At 35.3% G+C, this 26,904-nt stretch overlaps 1 protein-coding gene across 1 annotated transcript in view; it reads left to right on the forward strand.

The window, feature by feature from the left end:
* LOC149775161 (dynein beta chain, ciliary-like) overlaps positions 1–26,904 on the forward strand; it is a 315,340-nt gene that overhangs the window by 44,009 nt on the left and 244,427 nt on the right. The window contains exons 6-9 of the mRNA XM_089944132.1: positions 5,042–5,275; positions 6,892–7,059; positions 10,504–10,620; positions 22,575–22,840. Of these exons, the coding sequence (XP_089800258.1) occupies positions 5,042–5,275; positions 6,892–7,059; positions 10,504–10,620; positions 22,575–22,840 (785 nt within the window). The remainder of the gene's footprint in view (positions 1–5,041; positions 5,276–6,891; positions 7,060–10,503; positions 10,621–22,574; positions 22,841–26,904) is intronic.

Here is a 26,904-nt window from a genome sequence, read left to right on the forward strand (position 1 = left end):
GATGGCAATGCTCCATAACAGAAAGTGTTTTAGACCACTCGGCCACTTGGGGCCCCTGAGGTGGGGTTACAGCCCCAGGAACTTGCACCCTCTCATTGTGCATTTCTCTTCAGAATGTCCCCATGGGTGCTTGTCTAAGCCTTCTCTTTTTTTCGAGGCTTGGTCCAGCATCATGGACATTGGGTGGATCCTTTCTTTTGTGAGCAAGGCTTCCTGGCTTCAGGTTTTCCTTTGGACATTTCCATATGCACCATTTACAGTTTCTTCTTTCACAAGATGGGAACCACACAGATTCTCTATCAGCTCATATTCCTCTCAATTGCACTAGTGGATGAATCTGGACTGATTTCTGTTGGGGGGGCCACCAAGTCCTATCTGTTTGAAAATGTATCAGGTTCTGGTTGGTGAGTTCATTAAAGCTGGAGGGTATAAATTCTCCAGGCTGATCAGACTTGGGACAAATCATCAAACAATCTAGAAATAAAAGCTGATTTCTAGCTTTGCAAGGGCGCAGTGACAGTAAGTGGCTCATATGCCATGTTTTCTGCTGATAATCAAGAAGGCTTACATGCCCCTTCTCTTAACGTGGAGATATACTATGACATATGAGCCACATGCTCTCTCAATGCACCCTTGCAAAGCTAGAAAAGCAGCTTTTATATCTAGACTGTTGATGATTTGCCCCCTGTCCAGTGAGCTTGGAGAATTTATACCCTCTGGTTGTAATGAATGCACCAACCAGACTCTATCTTGGGTTTTATGGTCTTTAATCAAAACCCTCTATGAATCATTGAGTGAGGCTTCCTTTCAGAACCTCAGACACAAGACAGTGTTTGTGTTCACATGGATATGTGCAAACGTATGCAGCGAGATTCATGAATTGTCATTTGACAGTGACTGTTTTATTGTTTCTTGGAGAACATCGTGAAGGCAGCAGTTAGTGATCCCGTACTACCTTCTTCTCCTTCGATGTCCAGTTTTAGCACAATGACATGCAAGCAGTTTTTCACTGGGAACTTTAATTGTGGCATAACATGTGGCCCAGAGGAACACCAACTTTCTGTAAGTGGATCTCACCCTCAAATGGTGAGTGTATTCAATTTTTTTTCTTTTTTTTATCAGTTAACACGTTTGTCTGCCCAGACACCCAACATATTCAGTTCTTCAGTAGTGATGAGTAATTTAATAGCAGCAATAGCTACCTTATCTTATTGTTTAGCTTTTGTTTTCGTGCCCCCCCAAAATGCACCATCTGTTTTTTATGTGCTTTCATCCTCCCTTAGAGTGAAGAATTGTCAGAATGATGCAATTCCTCGTGCAACTCGCATTGTCCTTGGTATGTTATGTGCAAAACTGGCACAGGACATCAGAACAGGGTGGGAGGAGGGCATTTGACAATAGCTATGAGTAAGTACTGCATGATTAAAATAAGTTTTACCCCCCCCCCCCCCCCCCGAACATTTTTAATGCAGTAGTAACTTATCCATAGCTGATGTTTAGCTGAATTTGTGAGTAAGGAGGGTTGGCCAATGCTCTGTTACACTGATTAAAAAAAAAACAGAAAATGGAAAGCACTCATCACTGATGGAGAGGTCCATGTTATGGAATATTGGCATTTCTCCAGACCACATACAGACCTGCCAACTCTTACGATTTTGCCTTAAGTCTTACAATAATTGCCATTAAAATTCAGACTTACGGCATACAAGCAAAAACTACAGAAAAGTGTTAGTTGCCAAAAACTCCCGATAATCGGTTCATCTTTGTTTGATATTGATCCGGGTTTCATATTAGGATTAGTGAAATAAGTCAGGGAACCAGACTAATTTTACAGCAGCACCCCAGACATTTTAAACTAATTGTTCATGCAAAGTGTCTGCATAATCTAACTGTTGATTATAAAAAATTTAAAATGGTGCCCAGAAAACAGTGCATGTTTAAGACAAAAGGGGAAAAAAAGCTTCCTAAAAAGTGTTAAAAATTAACACAGAAGAATAAAAAGGAGTATTCAAATTCTTGTGAATAAAAGCTGGAAAGGACACAATTATGTTTATTAGACATCATGTGCCAGTTTGAGTATGTCTCGTGTTGGGAGATATGATTGCCGTCGTCATGCAAAATGGAAAAAGAATTTCCAAGAATTATGTCAAGTTGAGAGCAGCAAGTCATTGAGTTGCATATGGTTCAGAACTAAAGTTTGTGCAACTGTACTAGTGGTAAATAAAGTCCACGTGTACTTTACAAACTTTTCAGTTGAACGTAATGTTTATCGTCTTTGCATCGGACTTCTAATTACGTTTTCCAGGTTTATGATAGTAGTTATTGATATTTTGTTACACCTTACTGAAAAGTGGTCAATCTTACAGAAAAAAAAATCAACTGCCTTACTGAGACGGACTCGTCAGGGTTGGCAGGTCTGCACATATTTCGCCACCACTTGATGCCTGAAACAATCACGTAATTGAGTCATAATGAAACAGATCGTGAGTTAAATTTATTGAGTTCTAAGCAGATTATTTGGAGGCTGCAGTATGGATCATTTGGGTGCTTGCAATAAACATATATGCTGAGTCACTCCAAATGCTTAGTGGATTAGATTCGTCTAGTAGACTTCTATTTTCAAACTCAGCTCAATATCCATATCTTTTGTTACATAGAAGGTATGAAAACCAGTCTAGCATCACAAGAGGCCAACATGGTCGTGGCAAAGTGTAGCCACTTACCGGATGGCCAAGCAAACTTAAATGTTGTTAGATCGAGTGATTAATACATGAAATCGATATGAAAATTACTTATTTTCTCAGAAATTGTGATTATTAAAATCGTTATGTCTTTAATCTGCTGAAAGACATGATAAAACTACATTGTCGAAGAAATGTTACCTGGTGCTCGTTATTTGCATTGCTAGTCATATGAGTACACAAATCTAACAACCCACATTTTCTAATGTTGTAGAGAAAAAAAATATTAAATGCAAGTCGTATGCTAGTTGTAATAAAAATACAAGAACGAATGAACAAATAATTCTCCATATTTATATATTCAGAGAACAATTTCTGGAGTTTTGTTGTATCACATGAGTACCACGTTGACATGTGCTCTCTGCTTGATAAATCAGACTGGCTAAATTGCTGGTTATTACAAAAAGTATCAGACGTCATTTAATATAATTGAATTTCTGTACAACAACATTAAAAAGGAGTCGTTGATATCACGTGACTATTGGACTTCCAATGTCATTGTTTGACATTTGTGAAGTCATGTGACTAGTAATGCAGATGGCAAGTACAGGCTTAGGTTTCATCTATGCCGTAGTTTTGTCTAATCTATCAGCGGATTAAAGACATAACGTTTATAATACTTGCCATTTCTGAGAAATTAAATCATATTCCTATTGATTTCATGCAGGTTTAACCTAAGTTTAAATTTCTAGGCCCACTGGTAAGCGACTACCATATGTCGCTATGCATGGTGGCAGCAAATTCCAATTTTTTTATATGCAATTGCAGTTATCCCACACCCCAACCTAAATGTCCAAATGTGAAGAATTGGGTGGGAATATTCGGAGGAAACCTGGATTAGAAACGGACTGCTATTCGTTTTAAGCCAAATTTGCAGTCTAAAAATTGTTGAATCTTGAGCTGATATGACAAATTATAGTCCCTTGTATTATATATTAAAAAACGATTCAAGCACCTGTATCAATACAGGCTTGAGGACTGGTTTAATGAATTATAAGAAGACAAGTTGATTTTACAGAAAATTCAGTCCTTGCATATACACAAGTATTAAAATTTAAATCAGCCCATTTCAGTTTTTTTTTAAATGATATATTTTTAACCAGATTGTCTTATGGAGATTAGGTTGTTTGAAAAGTTATGTTTGGGATTTAATTGGCACAGATAAATTTAGGGTTAAACTATTTTCATTACAAGACAAGATTTTAATTGTGTTTATTGTTTTTTTATATACTGTAATAGGAAATGTTTACTTTCTTTAAGATGCATATTTATATATATATATATATATATATATATATATATATATATATATATATATATATATATATATATATATAAAATTCTTTAGAATTAAAGGTTTGAAAGGAAACAAAACTAATTTATGTTCATTATGTTGTTCCAACTTGGCAAAATAATGCAGGTTAGCAAAATAATGTTAGAATTTTTATTCTGTACATTGAAATGACTTTACATGCCAATTTATAGGAATATAATCAAACTTTTTTCTTGTGATACATTTAGGGGTTTTGTATATGATCATCTTATCAGGTTTAGATGTTTTGGAGAGTCTTGAAAGAGAAACATCTTTAGATTTAGAAAATGCATGTTTTACAATCTAAAATTTTCTTTAATTCCATTCAGTAGTGATCACATGTAAACCTTGAAAAAATTAATATCTTCCTGGAAAAACCCAGGAAATGACCTGAAAATTTAACTAGAGAAAAGCATGGGAACTATGTATATAATATACCAAGCACAAGGCGAGTTGCAGGAGCAATTGCATCATACTGACAATTTTTCACTCTAAGGGAGAATGTATGCACATTGAATGGACAGTGCATTTTTTGTTCATCATGAAAAAGAATGCAAAACAATAAATAATGGGCAAGTATTGCATAATTAAAATTAGTTCTCCCCCCCCCCCCAACCTATATGTCACTGCTGCTATTAAAATTGTGCAGTACCTACCTGTCATTATTGTTGTATAACCTTCTTCCATCTAGATTGATGACTGGGCATACTTAAGTATGCCTGTGAAAAAGATTACTCGGCACTTGCACATTAGAGGTGCACATATGGGACATGTTTTATTGACAATTCTCCACCCTTTTGGAGAATGTGTTCACATTGAATAGACATAAAAAAGGTAAAAGCTATCCAGTAGCAATGGGTTGCGTACTTAAAATTTGTTTCCCACCACCACTGCTGAAACTACATTTTGCTTATTAGTTGGGACCCTTGCATAGATTGAGAATGAATTTAATATTTTGTTATGTATGTTTTTTTCCCTTTGTTTTCAGGCAACCAATTATCTTGAACCAGGGGAAATTTTTAAAGGTGAGATTGAAGAAACCATTCATAAGGTTAAAAAGGCTAACAAAGTCCTGAAAGCCTTCAAAGCAACATATGAGGAACATAAAGGCAAGCTCAAGAAATACTTCAATCCAGACTCTTCCTCAAGAGAGTGGGACTTTGCTCCAGTGCTTGTCTTTGCACGCTATGACAATTTTATGGAAAGGGTTGAAACTCTAGAGGTATGGGTAGAAAGAGTAATTACATACATTTTCTAAAGGAATAGGAAAATATGTGCTCTCTTATGATAACCCAAAAGAGGATATCGTATTTTTAGCACATTTTCTTGCAAAAATCGTTTTTTTTTTTTTTCCTTCATAATTAGACATCCTTTGAAAGACTTATTTTATGTACTTATGTTCACAGACACAGATGTATATCTACAGTGATGAGATGAGATAGATGGTCAAAAACCACATTCAGAAACTTGAGAAATAGCATACTTGTAATTGGAAATGGCTTTGGCTGGTTGCATGTATGATCCAATTGCTAAAAATTGTTAGATCAGGTTTCACTATTAGCTCTCTGATGCTCATAGAGCAAACAACATTTGTTTAAAACTAAATTTCATGCCATTTGATAAAAATTCTTAATTGTAAAGATATTAGAAAGTCACCCATTACTAAAAGAAAGTTAAAGTGAAAGTCTTTAGTTTTTGAAGAATTTGTTCAATAGTTCCATTGTGGATATACTAAAACTTGCATCTATTTATTTGAGTGGTTAATAGCATTTTTTTTATAATGCACTACTTTGGAAATTCTGATATTCAGGTGCAATATAGTTTGCTATTATTATTATTATTTTTTTTTTTTTTATTGCACTGTACCATCTTGAATTAGTTCATAGGCCAGTACCTGGCCAGATTTTTTTAGGTTTTAGTCTTATCCACAGGGGAGTTATAAAATTAAATTTTCAAGATGTGGCCATGTAGTCTGAGGCACTCTCATCAGTCATATCACCTAGATCTGCATTGGTTTGAGGCTTGGGGTTGACCAACTTGGGTATGTGAGTAAGCTTGTTAGTTACTTCCTCTCAGGATTTCCTGTCTTCTTCCTCCATCCTGCCATTTAGAGCTTATAATGTGCTGAAAAAGGACCCACAACAACAACTTGTAACAAATGTTATTTATTAAATCATTGTCATCATGGTAATGTGGTTTTCCTGGTGTTTAATATTTTAAATTGTTCGCTTGTTTTCAGTCACTGAATGTATTATTTTGAGATGTTTTTAGATGTAGAAAAATGTAGATTATTTAGATGCTTCTTTGCATGATTGCAAGATAGTACAGAATGTTAATCAAGAAAGGAAGCTAAATTAATCTTTAAACTTAGAAAAACATAACATTTTAACTGAGTACTTGTAGTTAAAAAAGAACATGAGCAACTAATGCATGATGCACAGATGTTTGTGTCATGGACTGGTGAAAAATGTTTATTTCATTATTGAATGTCAGAAAGATTTGCTGTTTAAATATTTATCTGTATTAAATTTTCCCAAAAATGTTTGATGTTGCAGTTGCTTTGGCTATAGAGTTTTTAAATTTGTTATCTCATTGAAAATTCTTGTTTACCTGATTGATAGACAGTCGCAGTGCATTTACTTGAGTTGACCTACTCCATTGCAGAACAAGGACTTTGCAAAGAGCATTGTGTGGTTTCTTGGCCACAATTCTAGAGGATCCTGCAGATTTTTCTCTTCTTTGCACTGCAATCTTGTATGTCTGATATTTTGTTTATTTTGTGTATGTGTAGAAAGAAGTTATTTTGCATACTTGTATGGATTTATTCTTGTATTGCAGGAGCTTATGGAGTGTGTGCTGGAGTTCATGAAACTGGAAAAAGTGGAATTTGGAGGAATCAAAGGGAAAGTTCTAAGCCAACAAATTATCAGGATATTTGAGGAATTCAATGAGCAGTACAAAGTCTTCACAGAGGGTCATTTTGATTGCCTTGATCTGAAGGATGTGGTATGAACATTTCAGCAAATTAAATTCTGGAAAAATGTCAGCAGTGCATTTATTAGGATTTTATTGGGCCCACTTTGGTGGAAGCTCAGTATGGTGATGAATTTGATGCATATCCATCTGACCACACCCTGAATGAACCTCAGTGTTAAAATTTTAGATCAACATGTTATTGTTTTTTCTTAACTAAAGAAAAGGTGGGTTTAACAAAAATGAGGTCTTGTTTGAGGGGATCTTAACAGATAAAGGGCAGTGAAGGACTCCAGTGTTGGTCTTGCTTCCAACATTTTTTCATTCCTCTATAGTCTAAATCTGTAAAAAAAACATTATGAGTTGGACAATTTTCTTTTACATGATTGATTTTTGTGATTTAGCACATGGTGGCTCATATTTTTATTCTTGAATTTTCAAGTGAGAACTCAAAATTTTTCATTGAATTCTGAAGTTTCAGAAATAAAACTGCTATGAAAATGCTGTATTATTAAATGCAGGTGCAGCATTTAGGATTGCCCATGTTACACGTGTGTACATTGTAAATTTCATTTTCGCATAGTAGCTTTTAGAGGGTTTATGAATGAAACCAGATTTGATCAGCTGATAATAAAAGACTACATAATGGCCATGGCTTGACTTTGAACATTTCCTTGTATTGTTAATTTCATTTTTGTTCAATAACTTTTGAATCAACCAGTGGATTAGAATTAAAGGAACATCTGTGAGTACTGCCTTTTTTCTGACCCCATTTGTATTGAAAAGTAAATATTGAAAACTTTCATGACTTGTAATATGACATTCAATATACAGAACAGATCAAACTGTTTTGGACTCATATTTTGTTTATAGATTTCATTTTGTACAATGAAAACCTAACTTTAGCTGATATATTTGACAGATTTTTTTGCAGCTTCAGTCTCTAATTTAGACGTAGGCACTGGCTTTCTTCACAGAAAAATGTTGTTTGATTGTGAATCTTTTGATGGACAAAATTATCTCTGTGAAGAAAGGTTGCTCTGGTGTCAGAAAGCTAGAATATTGACAAATTTTGCAATGAAGCATTCTTGTTTTTCTGGTGTTGTCATATCTACCTCCAGTTTTAAGAGGCACTGCATTTATAGAAATTGAACTGCAGTTGCTCACTGCATCTTTATTTTATTTGTAGCTGCATTGTGCATTGTGCTTGGTACTGTACCTAGAGTGGGATGATATAGCTATGTCTGTCCATCTGTCGATAAATCATTTGTTTTAAGAGTACAGGTCTTGAACAGGTCAATGTATTTTATTGAAACTTTGTACATGTTAAACAAGCTGTATAGAAGCAATTTTCTTATAGATGTTATGAATCTTTGTTACAATGGAAACAGTGTGTAGCAAAACCAGGACATATATTTAACGTGCCAAGCCATAGGGCACTAATATAACTAATATGAAAATAGTAAAGATAAACTCAAGGTACATTTAAGAAAATTGTGTGGAGCTGAAGTTTTCTTCATAAACATTAAAATAATAATAATAACTAATCATGAGGTCAAGTGAAGTTTTGTACTTAATTGAGCTTATGACCAGCTCTGTGACATTTATTGTAAAGTCGAAGGTTTTGCCTCAGGGTCATTTGCTGTACAGGTTTGTGAGCATGATAACACAGAAAAGTATAAAGCGATTTTAATCAAGAATCCTTGCTCAAGGATTTTCCTAGCTCTTATGACATGGGGCACGGAGCCCATGGAATTCAGAAAAAAATTGCAAGCAATCAGGCTGCACTGGGAAATTATTCAATACAAGAAATAAAGACTGCTCTTCTCTCCTGAGATGAGTTTTGTCCATTTTGTATGTTTAAACAAAAGTTGCAAGTATTTCAAGAGGAATGTCTTTTATATATTTCTCATTCTCTGTCAGAGTTGGAAGTTTTGAGGTCCTCCTGATTGGGAATATACCATTTTCTGATTAGGAATGGGGCCCTTTTTGTCCAAAGAATGATCAAGGAAAATCTCAGCTTTTGCCATCAGTATTTGACAGTCATGGTTCCTTTGTGACTTTGAAGTTTGCTCTTGCATCCTACAGTTTCTGCTTTATAACTTTTTATGGATATTATAAATTTGAATTAGATATGATTTGATGAAATGGATTCAAATTTGGCATGATTTGATGAATTGGAACCAACCCCTGCTGGCCTGGGCAGGTATGAAACTTTCAGCCAACCTCTGGATACAAGTTTGATGCTGTACAAATTAAGGTACTGCTGCTTTCAGGGCCATGGAGAAATGGAAGACTGCAGAATTGAATAATGGCTCATATTGTAACTAGATTAAGCTCCCCCCCCCAATTTCTTGGTTTGCATTGTAATACCCAGTGTATATAATTGTCAGTGTGCAGCTCAAATTTGGAATCAACAGAAATAGCATTTTTTTAAAACAGTATTTTCATTTATTAATAAATTCAGTTGTTTTCTGCAGTAAACTTTTACTTTGTGGTATCATTTGTTTTTAGTATTTTGATATGCTTCTCAGGCATATTTTGTTACAGCATTGTCTGTCTGTATATTAGTAGCTGCTTATCTGGCCCATAACTTTGAACACTTGTAAAGATTTGATGAAATTTTACCCGTGTATATATAATTCCTAGATGGTGAGTCCTCTACCAAAGCTTTCCCTCTAGTCTCAAGGTCAAGGCCAGAGCAAGCGAAGTAAGTCTGTGACTTGTATCATCACTCAGAACGTAACTTGAGAAAGCCACTCTTAGTATTTTCATTAAACTTTTCAACCAGATTTATTTATCATGTCTAGACTGTGATGGATACCATTGTGATGCCATCTTCTGCATAGTCCAGGTCATGGCAAAGGAAAAAGTCAATTTGACTTGCATTCTTGTCCAGAAACATTGAACATATTTTAAATGACATTTTATACATTTAGAGATCACGTAGAGACAGTGTATCAAATGCCACAACCACACTCATTGTCTGATGGACAAGTTCACAGCAAGGAAAAATGTAACTCTGGGTTTATCTTTGACAGAAGAATAACTTTATAACCAGTGAATATATTTTAATGAAATTTATCTGTTACATGCCAGAACTAGACAATGTGTCATATACCATAGCCATGCCCCTGCTGCAGTGTAAAAGTCACAACAGTGGATAAACATGAATTGGTGACCCCTGTTCTTATATGGACATAATATTTGAACCAGTGTGTTGATATTTTAAAGAATTTTTTGCTGGTTATGTAACTTGACAGTCTTGCATATATTAGAAACATGCCCATGCTTTAAGTTCAAAGTCACAAAAAGAAATACTGTAAGTCAGTGTTGTGTTTTCTCATTCAAGCTAGCTTTCACTTTTTGGACCCATACAGATATGTTGATGAAACTTTGTCCAGGTTTACACTTACCATACAACGCTCAAAGATCAGATCCATTAGCAAGGAAAAGATTATATCTTTTATGTTGCAGAAATTCATCAACCAATACAAAGTGTTCCAGGCACGAGTGATGGACCTTGACCGTAGATTGGCAACAATCATCTGTCAAGCCTTTGATGACTGCTCAGACCTGGAGTCCATCTTTAAGGTATAGATTATATTAGTCAATGGATTGGATGTTAAGGCCATTGTTTTACTGTACCTGTGTCTATTTCACTGGTATGTAGGTAGGGGAAAAACAGAATTAGTGTAGCCCAAACCTGTTAACCCTGACTTATCTCTTCATATTTGGTTTTATTTCACCAAGACATGCAGATAAGAAAGAATCCACTGTGTCTTTAGCAGAACTTACATTGGTTTGTTTTGGAAGCAAAAACAAATCACTAAAAGGTAAGGAAATTATGTGTACAAGGAGAATTGTAATGTACCACCTGTATGATGATTCAGATAATCCAAAATGATTTTTCTGTTCTGATTTAATGGCTGTTTGAGGCATGTTCTCATGAAAGTCCAGGGGTTGACATGTACATTCTGTTGCCCATGGATAGTCAATAATTGGGTCACTAGTGTCATTTTTCTTGTAGTTAGTCCATTTAAAGAACATAGTATGAAAACAAGAAACAAAGAAATAAACGTTTACAAAGAAATATAATACGGTTCATTCCAGTTGTGACAAGAAACAGGCTAATTTATATTTCAACTAACAAGATATAACCAACTATGTTTTGTTATCAGGATGTTTGACTTAAGAGCACATTTGTGATTGTCAAGCTTTTAATGGCTGGTATTAGAGTACAGAAGGTCTGATTGACAACTGATTGTTGGAAATCTCTGCACTTGGAAGATGCTACATTTTTGTGTGTGACTGATTATCAGATGACATTTTGTTATTAAAATAAACCTGCCATTATAAGACACAAAAATACGTCATTTATTGGGGAAAGTCTTATTGCTTGTTGTTTCAGTAATTCTTATTGTTTGACCCATTGTTCGGCTAGACTGTTAGATTCAACTGCTGTGATTGAGAAATGTCTGACTGGAAGATATCACAAATTTAAAAATGCTAATTTATTTGAGATTCATAAAAGCTCTTGGCTGAGTAGTAGGTTTTGAAGCTACACAAGGCTCTTAACTAGTGATTGAAATTGGATAAAGATCAGAATTCAGGTTACAGAGACTGACAGTATTTCATGTAATGATTGCAATGAACAAATTAATGCCCTTAATATAATATGTGACAAATGTAGCGTTACCAGCAAGAAAAAAACCTGCTAAAGGATAACAGAGCAAAAATTTGTCGTTAATTAAAATGAAGCTAAAAAGGTATTATGTGCATGAAACATGCAATGCAAATCCACTGTGTTAATTTTACTGTTGTCCATCAATTAAACAAAATGTTCTTTTCCTGTCGGAATGTAAATCACTTAAAAAATTGCTATTGTCTGTCAGTTACAGACATGCCAACCCTTACGATTTTGCTGTCTTATGGAAATGACCGTTAAAATATGGACTTCACCAGCAATCCTTATCCTGCTGTTATCGTGTAGCTAACCTATTTTTGTGTTCGATATGAAACATCCTCTCACAGAGTGGAGAAAAGTCAGAATGCCCTTTTGCACACCACTCTGTCTTGTGCTCATGCGCAGAAGGTAGATATTATCCGTCATCTTTTTCATGGATGCCATACTGTGTCGATGTCTGCCAAAGCAATCACCAGAGAAATTATGCCTATAGCAACTTACCACAAATAAGCAGTTTTCTTCTGCAATTTTAATTTGTCTTAGTGTTTAAACTGTCTGATCCATTTTATAAGAAACCATATCGTAGCCTTTTTCATTTTAGAACTTAGTTCTTTAAAGAGCTTATGAGGTTACCTCTATTCCATCTTTTAGGTGGACAGACATTCCTTACATATGTAAAAAAAACACTGTAAAGGTAATGGGTAAGTCTTGTGCTCTGCAGAAAACAACAATAGATCCTGCCTGTCTTTGAAGACATCATTTCCTCTACCTTCAATTCCACATATACTTCATATGTTTGCCCATGCAACGTGTTGACAAGCTTTAATAAACAAAGTTCACAGTTATTTATCTTATTTTTTCAATAGGAAAAAAATATAGGTAATTTTCTTAAGGTCAACTCTGTTGTTTACAACATGAATGCAGTATTCTTGGTGCATACACAGGGTTGTACTCAGTATGACACTGCATAGAAACAAGTGAGATTCAGGGCAACATTATTCAGTGTTCTTAGTGCATTCACAGGGAGCACACGGTATGACACTGCATACAGCCAGGTGAGTTAAAGCAACAACAAGTGATTTCAGATAACATTTGTTATTTCTTTATTACAGGATAATGTCAGAACATTCTGGGAGGCAGTGTAGCCACAAAAAGAGCCCTTGGGATACTCACACATACTGCATAAGTGCTAAAAGTGCACATGGAAAAATCATTGCACTTTTTTGTTGTTGAATTATGGTCATATATCAAAACTGGAAGAATATTCCCTCCCTTTTTTTCAGAATTGTGCAATCTCTTCCAGGTATTACATATTAGGGTGGTAGCAGGTTGCACGCATCTATGAAGGAAGTGGAGCAATGCAACCATGGGATGTGCCCTCCCTTAGTGAGGTTGAGCACCACATCAATGGGTTACTACCTCCCATCAGGGTGGTAGTGCACTGCAATAGATATCATGCTTCTAGGAATGTGGTGCCCCCTTCTGTTAGGGAGGCAAAACACACACCCGTGATGCTCATAGTGATAAATCAGCTAAAGATGAAGTCTTCTCCATCTATCACTCATTGGCCTCATGGTACAGGGACAGGGCAAGGATCAATCTTCCCTCTCCCCCTGCTTCTATTATCGCACCCTGAGCATGATTTGCAGTCCGTACACAGGACTTGGGCTAGGGATGGGCAGGGACCATGGTGCAGAGTGCTTTTATACCCACTCCATCAAGGGACATAGTGATGCCCAGCTACACTCCAACTAGGAGCATCCTTAACTGTGATGACGACAACAAACTATCCTCCTTGACTGTAACAAGTTCTAGACAGAAGCTGTTGCAATGACATCTTCTCTCAGGCTCACTCCTTCCTCTCATATGTATGAGAAGGAAGAGGTCTGTCCTTGATAAGGTGGTAAACGAAGTTTACTGTCTGTTACCCCAAGACTTTTGCCCCAAACCATTGGGCACACAGTCCAAAAAGATCCTTTCTATTTTGGAAAAGATTTATGGGGTACCAATTTAATCAGACCTCTTCTACCACATTCATTCATGACTGAGGAAATATCACAGAGGTTCTTGCTAGACCAAAATATAGCTTGATAACACACAGGAAGGTCTTACCTCCCATAATGTTGAGATCCCTTATTCTTATTCCAGCTACCAGGTATATTCCCTGAAGTGGTCTGTCAACCTCCTCCTCTGGATGCCAATGCAGCCAAAGTGGGTATTTCTACATGAGACTGGGCGTGCCTTCCATCAAAATAATTGATGACATGGAGTGGAAAACCTGGTTACTTTTAACCATAGCTTCACATATCTACCTATTCTTGGCCTGCACTTTCTTGTGCCATGCCATTATTAGCAGACTTTTGCACATCTGCCGTGACACTGCATTGGATTCATCAAAGGTTTTGCTTAACCACAGTAAAGACCTAAGGGCTGTTCCTAGAGAGGCTGATACCCTTTTTGGGGCCCATCCTTCCTACCAAAGCTTCTAAAGAAATGCTGGATCACCGACATTGATCTTTCATCCCCACTTCTGGTCCATCACAATCAACCAAGAAACATGCACAGACAAATCGACCCCAGGGGCATTCAGTAACAGAGTCCTTGTTCTCCTTCTAGCAAAGACTCCCTGTGGTCCTGTTTGTGACCAGGTTCAATAAGCTTCTCTTTTATGTGTTTCTTGTCCTGGACCAGAGAGCATGGGCATTCAGGCATTCAGCTTCCAGTGGAATCATCTATTTGCTTATGCCTTCCAGCCCTTCCGACTGCTACCACGAGTTCTGCAAAAGTTGGAACTTTCACTGCACAGATAATCCTCTTTGCCCCATGTGGCCCCATAGATCTTGATTCATCTATTTCCTAGACCTGTTGATTGATTCTCCACCTTCATACCTGGCTTGTCTCAAGTTACCTTTCTGCCAGAACAAGGTGTTTGGCCGAGTTGCCAGTTGTGTCATTCAGGCCAGGAGAGCTTCTACATCCAGAGTCTATGATGGAGGTGGAGAATCTTCTGAGATTGGTGCAGTAGGAACATATTGATCCTATCTGCTCCTCTGTAACTTCCATTGCTGAATTCCTGTTGTTCATTTTTTTAGACAAAAGATGTTCAGTATCCACTGTCATGGGCTACTGAGCTGCCATCACCTTGCCAAGAGATTCTGGGTGACCATTGGTCCAGGGTCTCTTGACTGAAATCAATGTAATATATATGATATAGCATTGGTAACTTGATGTCAATTTTGTGCTGCCATATGTTGTTTTTTTTCTTCTTCTGCGTTTAATATAATTTCTAAGAGCAAGATAGGCTATACATGGAGGCTAGTATACCTGGTGGATTAAGAACCTAGGCAAACCCTGGCAAGAGTCACCAACCCATGCGAAGCTACTGGGAAACTTTCTCATATAGCCACATTGGCCGAACCCAAGACTTGAATGAACAATTTTCTTTCATGAATTGAATGGATTGGAATTGTTGTTGCTCTAGGGTTTAATGCCATTTTTCAGCACAAGACAGGCTTTACATGGCGGCCACTATAACTGGTGGAGGAAGAACCCTGGAAAACCCAGCGAAGAACCAGCGACCCACCAGAAGCTACTGGCAGGCTTTCCCATGTACCCACGCTATCCGAGGGATTGGAAATGAAAAGTCCGATCACATTGTTATACTCATGCTCTTTAAATATTTTTGAACTTCAGGCTATATTGAGTTTTAATTAATGTTGTTAAAATTGAAAATATAAATCAATTTGGCTCATTGAGAATAAATTCTTGTTACTAATGGGAAAACTGAAATCTAATTATTTACTGACTTGTATAAAAAAAACAATTACATTGCATGTAGCAAGAACTATTTTCAATTTTAAACTTAATGGTGCTATTTGCTGAACTTTGAATCTTGAAAGAGATTGCATGATGAATGTTTGTTTTGATATCATCATTTAAGTTTAACATAGGACTGAATTTATCATTATGAACTTTTGTAACAAGAGAGTCCTTTTTTAAAAAATCCAGTACAAAAATTTAGTTCTCACAAAATAACTTGAGTTATCCACTATCCACAGTTACCAAAATTGTGAATTGGATGCACTTGGGGTAAGGAGGAATCCAATCAGTTTTGGAGTCAAAAGGTCATTGGTCAAGGCCACTGACTGTTGTGATATTGCTTCTAGGTTATTGATACTGTTGTCCAGCTTGTTGTCATTTATGTGGTCTATAATGACATCTGTTATTATCATTCCTTTTTAACATTCAAAATAAATCAGGGGGCATGAAGTACCTTCTGGCCTCTTCCCATGCTAGAGAAAGTTATCAGAATGTAGCCATTGTTCAGATTCTTCGTAATTTTGGGATGCAGAATGTGCCTGACATCTCTGCTGTCTTCCAACTTGTGTAGATTGTAGAGAGGATGTTGTCTTTTGAACATGATATAAAAATAAGATTTTATTCTCAAAATGCAAAAGTGCTAGCATCGTGGGTGAAATAAGTACATGTCACTACTAACCTCTTATAGCTTCTGCCATCAGTTTAATATGCAAGACTTGTAAATGCCATTATCCTAGAACTTTGACGTTCATTTTAGGTGACATCAGTACCATCTGCCAACCAGCCAAACTTTCAGTTCTATATAGAAGCTAATTTTGTCACGCTACCAAGACTTCATTATATTTTAAATCTTTATTTAGCAATCAAAATCATGAATGGCATGCTATCATGATTTTCCAGCTAGCCATGTCTTCATTCTGGTCTAAATCAGTATATATTTGTCAGCAAAGCCAAGCCTTCATTTTAGTCAAAATCTTTATATAATTGCCAGCAAACTATTTGAGCTCACCATATTTTTCCAGTGGTCTCTTCCAATTGTTTTCTGATAAAAAGATTTTGCAGTCAAAATTCACGTCTTTCTGAATGTGAGCCAGCTGTAGATGTTTTTGATTTGGGTAAAGAAGAAGCCTGTTGATTCTGGGGTCAGAGGTCAAAGGTCAGGGTCATAAAAAGATTTTATAAAATGGTTTCCTCACAGTAGCATTAGTTTCTACATTAAAGAACTGGACCAGATATTGTGGGGGCTAAATGATCACAGTGTCCACTATTGTTACCTTAAAAACAAAATTAAATCTGGACTGCAGACCTGCTAACCCTTTGATTTGTCAGCATGTCATGCTGAAATTATCCTGAATTGATTTACTTGGGGAATAATGGCATATAATATGAAAAAAAGTGCAGAATTGTTGTGGACTTGTCCAGGCTTTCGTATTAGGTGTAGCAGAGTTGGTCAGACAATCAGGCTAACTTTACTGTAGTACCTTAAAGCTGTTCATGTTTTTTGTGGATAATGCCTGCATGATCAGACTTTTGCTTTTACCTTATTTGCATTATCTAGAATATCTGATAAATAAAAATGCATTGAAAGCAATGCCAACAGCATCTTGAAAAGGTAAAGTAGTCTGCACGGAGGTAAATAGAATATTCAGATTGTTGGCTGTTCTTGGAGAAAATCTACAAAGGTGATAATTACATTTGTTGGACATAATATCATATGGGTTTGAGTATTGCTCATATTACAAGAGATGGTAGTCACTGCAATCAGATGAAGTAAAAAAAAGATAAATAAAACAAGGATTGTGTTGATTTGAGAGATCCAGCAAGGAGCCCTTGACCTCAAATGGGTTTTCAAAAGTGAACTGAAGGTCATTAAAATTGAAGTATACTAAACAGACTTTTTATTAAGACATACTCTTGCCTTTTGCTGCATCAGGTCACACTTGAAAATTTTCAGATGCCTGTTTTTCAAGTCAGCAGTGGCAGTACATATTTCATGACATCTTGCTGAAAAAGAAACTGTAGGGTTTGAAGTACTGCCCCAGTAGGTTAACAGTGAGCAGCAGAAAGCAGCCAGTTGCCTTGGCAGAACTATAATATAATTTGCCTGGCTACTGGACACTTAGGGAGTGCCCTTTCCTTTGGAAAAATATTGACTCTCTAATTGAGAGAACAGCATTGTTATGTTTGGCAGGTGTGGGACTAGATCCAACATTCAGAAAATTCAGAATCATTGTTTGCTTTTTTGAAAAATATCTTTTTTTTGTTTTCTCAGAAAAATGTATAGGGTTCGAAAGCAAATTCTGTATTTGAAGGCTTAAAAGACAATACTTTTGACCAGAAAATCGTAGCTTCGTCTTGTACTCCGAAATGACAACTATGGATTTTCTGATCCAAATTGCTTTATAGTATGTAACATAATTTTTCGTATGGAAAAACATTCTCCAAAAGTACGAAAAATAATGTGTGCAATAATATTTCATTTTGGGGAAGATATCGTGTAGGAAAAAATATAGAAGGATTTTGAACAATTGCATGATGGTCAGTATTAAAATTTAACGTACATCAGATGTAATTGCGCTAAAGCAGCATGCATTAGTAATATTCGTTGTTTGTAATATACGTTGTTTAAATTTGATATATGTGCATTAGAATTGACAAGCTAGAAGATGAATGACAATGACAAAGACAGATATTCCATCACAATTTTCTTATTGCACCTCATGATCAAATAAAAATTATGCCTCATTATGAAAGAGAGAGAGAGATTGTATGGTAATCTGTATTGGATTGTTGACTTGAGGTATATTATCTTTCTTGTGTACAACAGTGCAGTACCATATTCCAGTTAATACCACTAGGTAAGCAATTGCTTCTAGCTTTAGTTGTCACTTACATTGTCAAAGAATTATGTGGTTTTGTAGTGGTATTTACATGCTAATTAAATATGCTACAGCTGTAGTTAGGTTTTCTTAAGCTAACAGCTGTTTGAGGGTAATATTTGGCAGACCAGATCAGATTAGTGAGGCTACCAATAGGGAAATGAAGTTACCCTTGGGTATTATGAATACGGTACCATATAATGAAAGAAAATGCCAGGTGGTTAATTGTGTGAATTTCTCAACCAGCAGCATCATTTGAACTTGCTGATAGGACTGATGGCAATTACAGTAAATATAGCATGAGCTAAGATAAAAAACAACAATCGCTGCCTAAGTACAGGAAGAGTACATGCACTTTAAAAAAATCTTATTTGCTGGTAATGGAGATGTTGTTATACTTGCGAAGAAAATTAGATAGCTTGCAAAATGGTCATTCTTGGGATTTAACCTAAATGGAGTCTGTATGGATATAAGTATTATCAATATTTAAACCTTGAAAGAAGTATAACATGTGTTTTCATAGTTTACATTTGCTATTTAATTTTTTTATGTTTTCTCTTTTTGACAAATGCTTCAGCTAATCAGGGGCAATAAGGTATTTAAAAAAAACCCACAAAGAGCTGGAATCTCTGTCTCTCTTATATATATCATATTTTATTTTGATCATGAGGTGCAAGAAGAAAAATGCCATGGAATATATATGCATCTTTCTGTGTATCTCTCTTCCCCAAAAATGTGGAGAAAACATTTTAGCAATAATAATGCAATTTCCCATTGCTGCTAATCTGAAATAGCATACAGTGATTACTTTTAACATTTATGAAACTGGAAGTTATTATAGTTTAATTCCACACAGCATCGCAAATTTTATCTTATCTGAATTTTTAGGTGAGTGTAATTATATGTAGCTAAAAGTACATAATACATTTAAAATATTATGTGGAAAAGACATTTGGTACTGTTACGTGTTTAGGCTCGAATAAACAGTAACACAGAAAGAGTGAAAACAACAAGCTTTTTTAAAATTTAACAAATAATTTATTTTTCTGGAAAATTCTCTAAAAATGAAAAAAAGAGAAGAGCTTACAGTTTCAAGAATCAAATCCAAAATTAATCTAAGAATAATTCACGAATTAAATTGCAAAAGTTCTAGTAATAAATATTGTAATAATTTCAACTTGAATCCTGATGTAAAATCCAAGATGGATGACAATGACGTATGCTGTAGTCAGTACTGTGTTTATCTACAGTTCCTTGTAGAAATACAAATAATGGCACTCCAGTGTTGGAAATCCAAATTAAATTTGTAAGCAATGTCTTTCCCTGTGTGAGCACTCTTCAAAATATTTCCCGACAAATAACAGAATTAAACCTTTTTGAATCCAAGTGATTTGAAATAACTTCAAACAAGTAACTTGAAATAACTCTAAACAACACAACATAACACTTTAACTGCCCAACTTCTACTGAAAATTATTTATCTCAAACATTGAGTTATATGGGCTTTTTAAAACATCAGCAAGGGTCACGTGATCATCCCATGGAAGTTTTTAGAAGGGAATTTTTGTAAAATATCACGTCCACCCAGTGTGACCCTGAGAAAACCAATCATTTTCTCTAAATATAAAATTTTAAATCTTAAACCCCACATAATCCCATCATGACCTTGACAACAACTAATCATTTTAAGACAAAGATACAGCTGTTTACAACAGTTGCTAGAAATTTAGAAACCAGGTCAGAATTTAGATCAACACCTGTTGTTTATAAACTAACAGTCAAGGTCAAACTATTTCCTGAAAAAAGTATCGTCTGAAGTGAATAAATTTACATTATAATAGCATATGATAGAATAAAAATTTTAAAACTGACAAATTGAATATATATATATTAATCAGATATATGTAACAGTACTTTTAGTTACATTTAATGATCCAGACCAGAAAGGCTGCTGAGTAGTTACAGACAGGATAAAATTTGCGATGCTGCATGGAACTAAATGAAAAAGATGAAGCCGAGGTGTTGATCTGGCTTTGTCTTATACTTAGCATTGATTTGTATATTTATGAATGATGGAAAAGTTAACAAATTTGCTCATTCAACTTGTACTGCGCATCGACTTATAGGCTAGCAAATATGGTAGTATGGTTGGTTGGGAAAACAGAAGATTGCTATTTTTCATTTGAACCTTGTCTATACAGATTACTACTAAACATGGGGTTGGCATATAATGTGCTGTAATGTATATTGAAGAACCACAGTGCTATCATGATTTTTGTAATTAGTTGTTGCTTTTTTTTTTACTTGCATCAAGATTGAATGAAAGATGTAATCTGAATACAATCTTGTCTTACAGGTTTCAATTATTTGACCTTTCATCAAGTTTTTGATAGAAATATATTTGTCAGATGATTTGTTGAAAAATTTAGAATTCTTGTTTTTTTTAAACACATTAACCCCTAGCGACGAATTGATGTGGCAGGAGGTAGTAGCCTACTGAGAAGCTCTTTAGCGTCATGATCATGCATGATACACTAAAGTGGATGGTATTATAGAAAGGTAGACAGATGTAGCTCTACATTGATACCAAATAATGTCAAATTTCTAGTTTCATTACAAAGTAAAAAGGGAAAAAGCTCGTTGTTTGGACCTGATTTTTTTTCTACCCTAAATTCGCCCATGGTCGGAATCTGATTTTGTGTCTGGATTTTAGACTTTTTGGTCTCGGATCTAAAGCAAACAAGTATGAACTGCAAACAGACAGATGAACCTTGCAAAAAGTAGGATAAGATGGGCATTTGAATAAAGAGCAGTCTCGATCCAAAAATAATGCCTTCATTTAGCATAAAAAGAAACAAAAAGATAAGAAAAAAAGAACTACAACTTTTACCCTTCTGCTCATGCGCGAGCCAAGTAGCCAATGAAAAATGATGTTTCTAACACAACTAGGCAGTATGTTATTGAACGATCACCTGGGATTTGGTGTTTTCGCATCTATTCAGAAATAGCTTTCAAAATGTGTTTCCTACTCGAATTTCAGGCGAAAATGACAAAAACCTCCACAGGTTAATCTGTTAATAGATACTTTCAGTTTTTATTGTCTTGGCTATGCTAGCATTGTCTTCATTTCTTCTGATGGACAGAAAATTAGAGACAGTGCAATAAAGAATTTGAATTCTATAATTGTATGCCTTGCTTGTAATAAATGCAAGGCATAGAGGAGAGTTGCAGGGGAAGGAGGGTTCTATAATCTTGCTTTGGTTTTGTGGTGTATATTTATCTTTTCTGCTTCGGAATAATATTCAGTTTTTGTCTTATAATTATTCACTATTTTATGAAGATTTGTCCTCTAATTGTCCTATGTTTGAAGTACGAAGGTCCTAATTTTCATAAATTATTTGACCAAATGTGAGTGTAATTACTGTCATGTCCATGACTATTTTAGAAGTGGGATGCTGGTGTGGCGGGGGCATGTTTATGTGAGCAAATTTCTCACCATTCCTGTAGTTGGAATTGTCCTTTTTTTAAAACCTAAATGAAAAATGAGTGCAAAATATTGCAGAATGCTATGACTGGATACTGTCATGCCTGGTACATTTTTATAGTTATCATCACAAGATATGCAATGAGACTGATCATGTATTCCTGCAATTTTGGTTGGAGTTGATGCCATTTTGTTTTTAAAGCTATGTTTAGTACATGACAGAATATTTTACAGGAAATTGTCTGGATTATTTGATGGATCTCTGAGATACCTTGTGCATAACATTGCTGTCTTTTAACTGTTGATTTTTACCTGCACTTTGAGCACATCATTGACTATCTTTGCAAAGGAATTCAGAGCAAAGTGCTTTCTCTAAGAAGATAAGAAGGCAAGTGAACTGGGCTGGCCTGCTTGGGTATAAAACTGATGATCTTTGAATTACATAATGACACTAGCTGCTAAGCTGCTGCAGCTGTCTAGTCATCTTTGAAGATATTTTATTGAGAGTTATTGTTCTTTTTTCTTGCTGCAGGAGGCAGCTTAGAGCTTTTAATGGAGATCATACAAGTTACTCATCTCCATCATGTGCGTTGGGAAGGGTTGCAGAAGAAGTGAAGTAATGTTTATGTGAGTCTATTTCTGTAGTTACTAGTTTAATTTAGTGACATGTATACTACAGCTTCTTGACATCATGGGAAGCCTTCTGGAACGGCCTGTCATTAGAAAAGACTTTGAGGAGAGATACCCCATTGTGTTTGAAATGATGGACAAGGAATTGGACACAACTAAAGAGATTTTTGATGAGTACATGGAGATGAAGCATGCGAATGACATAATTCCAGTTCACAAGAATCTCCCCAAAGTTGCAGGAAGCTTAAAGTGGGCTCAGGAACTAAGGGAGAGAATAAGCATTCCAATGTCAAGTTTCAAGCTTCTTGACCATCCGTAAGTACTTAGTTTATTATTAATATTGATAGTTCCATGTTCATTAAACATATCTGTGCACTTCATATGTCCCTGTTATATTCTTTGGAAGGGTCATATGGTGTTAGTCATATCCATCTGTTCATTATGAATTTTCTTTCAAGTTAATATATTTTGTAAGACTGTGGATTCAAACCAAATATAGTATGAAGTGAAGAAGACCCATGTCATGTATCATTTCCATCGCTTGTTTTAAACGTAATTATGATTGACTGGTTCCTGTGTGACTTGAATTTTATGTTTGCATTATTCATTTCATTTGTTTTCAATAATGCATAAAGACCAAATTTAATAATAGTTATAAAAATAAGATGTAGGTCAAAATTTGAATTAAGGTTCATTTTTCAGGGTCTATTTTATGATTTTTGATTGTGGGAATATTGCTTGTTTCTAAAAGTTGCACCAAGAATAAACAGAATGCACAGATCACATATTCTTGTTCATTTCTTTATCACTAACGGGATTGTAGTTTGAGGAAAAGTTAAAGATGTGTAAGGTTAAATAGTCAGGGTGAATGGAAATAACAGAATCAACTGTCAGTAATATCAGGTTTCAAATTAGCAGCAAGTAGGGAGGAGGAATTTGGAACACATATCAACATCAGGGGAGTCAGGAAATCATGACAAATCTGGATAACTGGATCATGTTCTTTTAAATGCTGGGTTGAGCATCATTTAGTTCCTGTATGGTCTGTAGGGCCTGTTCTTTATTTAGTAACAGTTAGCCAATCATGTTCTGTATGTAAGGGAAGTGGGTGTTAGTATGTGATACAGTATACATAGATGGATTGAGAGAGAATATATTTAGATACATAACAGAGAGGAAGGATGGGTCATTAGCACTGGCCTTTAGCGATAACTGTTGTCTCGCCCCTGTCCATATGGGTTCAAGTCTAGGGCTCTTCCAATGTGGGTATGTGATAAAGCTTTCCAATAGCTTTCTATGGGTGAATGGTTCTTGCCATGGCTTTGCCAGGTTCTTCCTCTGCCAGTTATACTGGTGACCATGTAAAGTCTATCTTGCACTGAGAAATGGTGTTAAACCCAAAAACTACAACTACTGTGTGACCTCACTATAGTACGCTCAGTTATAACACAAATTAGGATATAACACTGTTGTGACATGGCTCCCAAAATTTCATATACATGTATTTTCTCATACACAAATTTTTATTTTCTTTCTAAAAAGTACGAAAAGCAATATGTAAAAAATTAATTATCATGTATGGGGAAGAGATTGTGTATGAATTCTAATATAAGACAACTGTAACATGGCTCCTGCAATTTAGTGTGTATTTTTCTTGTACTCGAAAAAAGTGTTTTCTTAAAAGTATGAAAAATAACTGGCATAAAGTTTATTCATTGATCACACTGGGCTTTGCCAGTGTCACAAATTGCAGTTTATATTCCTTACTGGCAACAAAATACACAATCTGCCAGTTTTTTTGTTGACATTATTGACTGTTTAAACTTGTATGTACAACCTTTGGTTTGGAGTAAAGAAATGCTGAGTCACCATGAAGGGAAGCTGCAAACTTGATATAAAATGCACTGGAATTTATCTGTTGTTACATAAACAAATTCTTTGTTCTTATTGACATATGATCTTAATGGTGCAATTGTTATATCGTATTCCACTTATTCTGACATTTCTGACTTGAGTACTTTATGTTGGTAGCAGAGATTAACAGGATGAGGAAAGTATTTTATAATGGCTCTTTCAGATGAAATAGTTTTGGATTATCTGCCACTCACTAGTAATTAATATATTTATTTTGACTGACCTCTGTATATGGATGGTAAGTAAAATTCTACTTGTTTTCACAAACAGAATTAAATCTTTCAGAACAGTCATATTTTCTATGGCAATTCCTGTCAGAAAAGAACAAAACACCTGTGTATTCATCATCTGTTGATCATTTTTAAAACCAATTTGATGCGTAAGTGGAAGGTAACATCACTCTGCCACCAGAAATGTCATGGAAAAAACAACAAACAAAATTAAAAACGACAACAAAAAACCGGAGACTTGTTGATCTATCTATGCAACCAGAACTAGCTTCAATCGACCAACTTTTGAAGGCAGGAAAAGTAACTGCTATAATTGACCACATGACAGGTAAATGCATCATTTCCTTTAGCTAACTGACTTGGTTGGTTATAAAACGGTTTGGTCTATAATACAGTTGTGTTCTATGGATGCCAATTACTGTGTAATAGTGATGTCACACAGTACTCTCAAAGAAATGCTGTTGATTACTTAATTCCCAGCAATATTCTGTTGATGGGGCATATAGTATTTTCTCTGTCATTCCATCACATATATCCTATGTATATTGTAACTCAAAAATTTCATTTTTGCTCAGGAAGTTTTGAAGGATCAGGATCAAGATATGTTTTCACCTAAGAGTTTACATTTGACCAAGTTATGCCCCCTGGTCAACTGAAAACATTTTTTGTGCAATGCCATACTGTTTATTTCAGTTCGTTGTCGTTTGAAGGACTTTATATAGTGCAAGGAAATTGTTTTGATGTTAAGGATCAAAAAGGCCTAGATAAAATTTTGATTGTTACTTTTTCATCATTTACATTACACTGAGGAATAGCATGTTTGACTTCGGACTTTATCCTTATATTTCAAATGTGGTGTTGGTTTTCGTGGTATGTTGTTAATAAGGGCATCTTTGTCATGTGGACATATTTCTTGTTATAGATAATTAATTTATTTGATATTGGTGAAGAAAGGAATGGGGTAGATTTTTCCTGATGTGTGTAAAGTGGTGAACAGCAAATAACTTTTATGTGAACTTTCAGCTAGCCATTAAGAACTACAGGAGATTTATGCTTGGACAGAATCTTATTAGTAAACCCAGTTATTCAATTTTTTTAATGGATTACCGTGAAACTTCGTAATTATTATGGTCCTCATCTGAAGAAATATCGAAAAAATCACTTCACTCCTGCAGTTTTTGTTAAGAATTATTGTCCTTGTTTTGTAGAATAATGCAGTGCATGATACAGTCTAATTAATGCAATTAGTCCTTCAGTTTTTGATGGATTTTGATTAAATTTTTTTAATAGTATGGTAATCACCTGAAGATGCACATACAGACAAATCACATTGCACCCACAGTATTGATTTTTTTAATGTTTTTTAGCTTAATGTATTGTATGACACTCATTTATTGTATGACACTCATTAGTGCTAGTCCAACAGTTTTTGGTTGACTGCTATCATTCACCTGAAGATATGCATTGTTGACTGATCATTTTGCTCCCTCAATTTCACTTTGAGTTAATGCCTCTTTTGTAGCATAATGCGTGTATATTATGCAATCTCATTAGTGCAACTGGTGCCTGAGATTTCTTGCAGTGTTTATCTTTACTGGTCATAGACCAGAAGATGCCTTTGGGATGGCTTGTTGTCCATTGTCTAATGTCATGTATTTGCACAGGTTTCTTAAGCTGCTCCTCCTACACTACTTGGAGGATTGCCATGAAACTTTATGTACACATTTACTTGTTTTGGAGCCTGATGTGATCTATGCCACCATCACATGTTAGTGTAATGAATTGCAGTGCTTTTTAGCTTCCTTGTCCTATAAATCCAAGTATGGTCATTGTGTTATGCAGTGTCTGCTCATAGTTGTTTTTATGTCTTCTCTAAACTGCTTTTCACAATATAATCAAATTTAAAACAAAGTATAATGGCATGAAGCTGTCTTAAATTTTATTGAAATATTTTCCAGTCCACCATTAAATGTAGCCTCCATTATATAAATGTTGGAAACTGATTGAATGACTTTTTCTCAATAACCACTAATAGAATTTTACTAGATTTAACAGAAATGGTCCTGGTTTGTTCGTTGTATATTGGTTCTTGACTGTTACATAAAGACATGGTTACTATGAATAAAAAAATAAAACGTATGGCCTACAATAAATCACTCAACTGATACCAGTCCACAATGAAATATACCTGCTGCTACAAAAAAAAAATAATAGAAAAACATATAAATAATTTCA

Source organism: Sinohyriopsis cumingii, chromosome 19 (assembly GCF_028554795.1).
Source record: "Sinohyriopsis cumingii isolate HCF-2022 chromosome 19, ASM2855479v2, whole genome shotgun sequence".
Lineage (NCBI taxonomy): Eukaryota > Metazoa > Mollusca > Bivalvia > Unionida > Unionidae > Sinohyriopsis > Sinohyriopsis cumingii.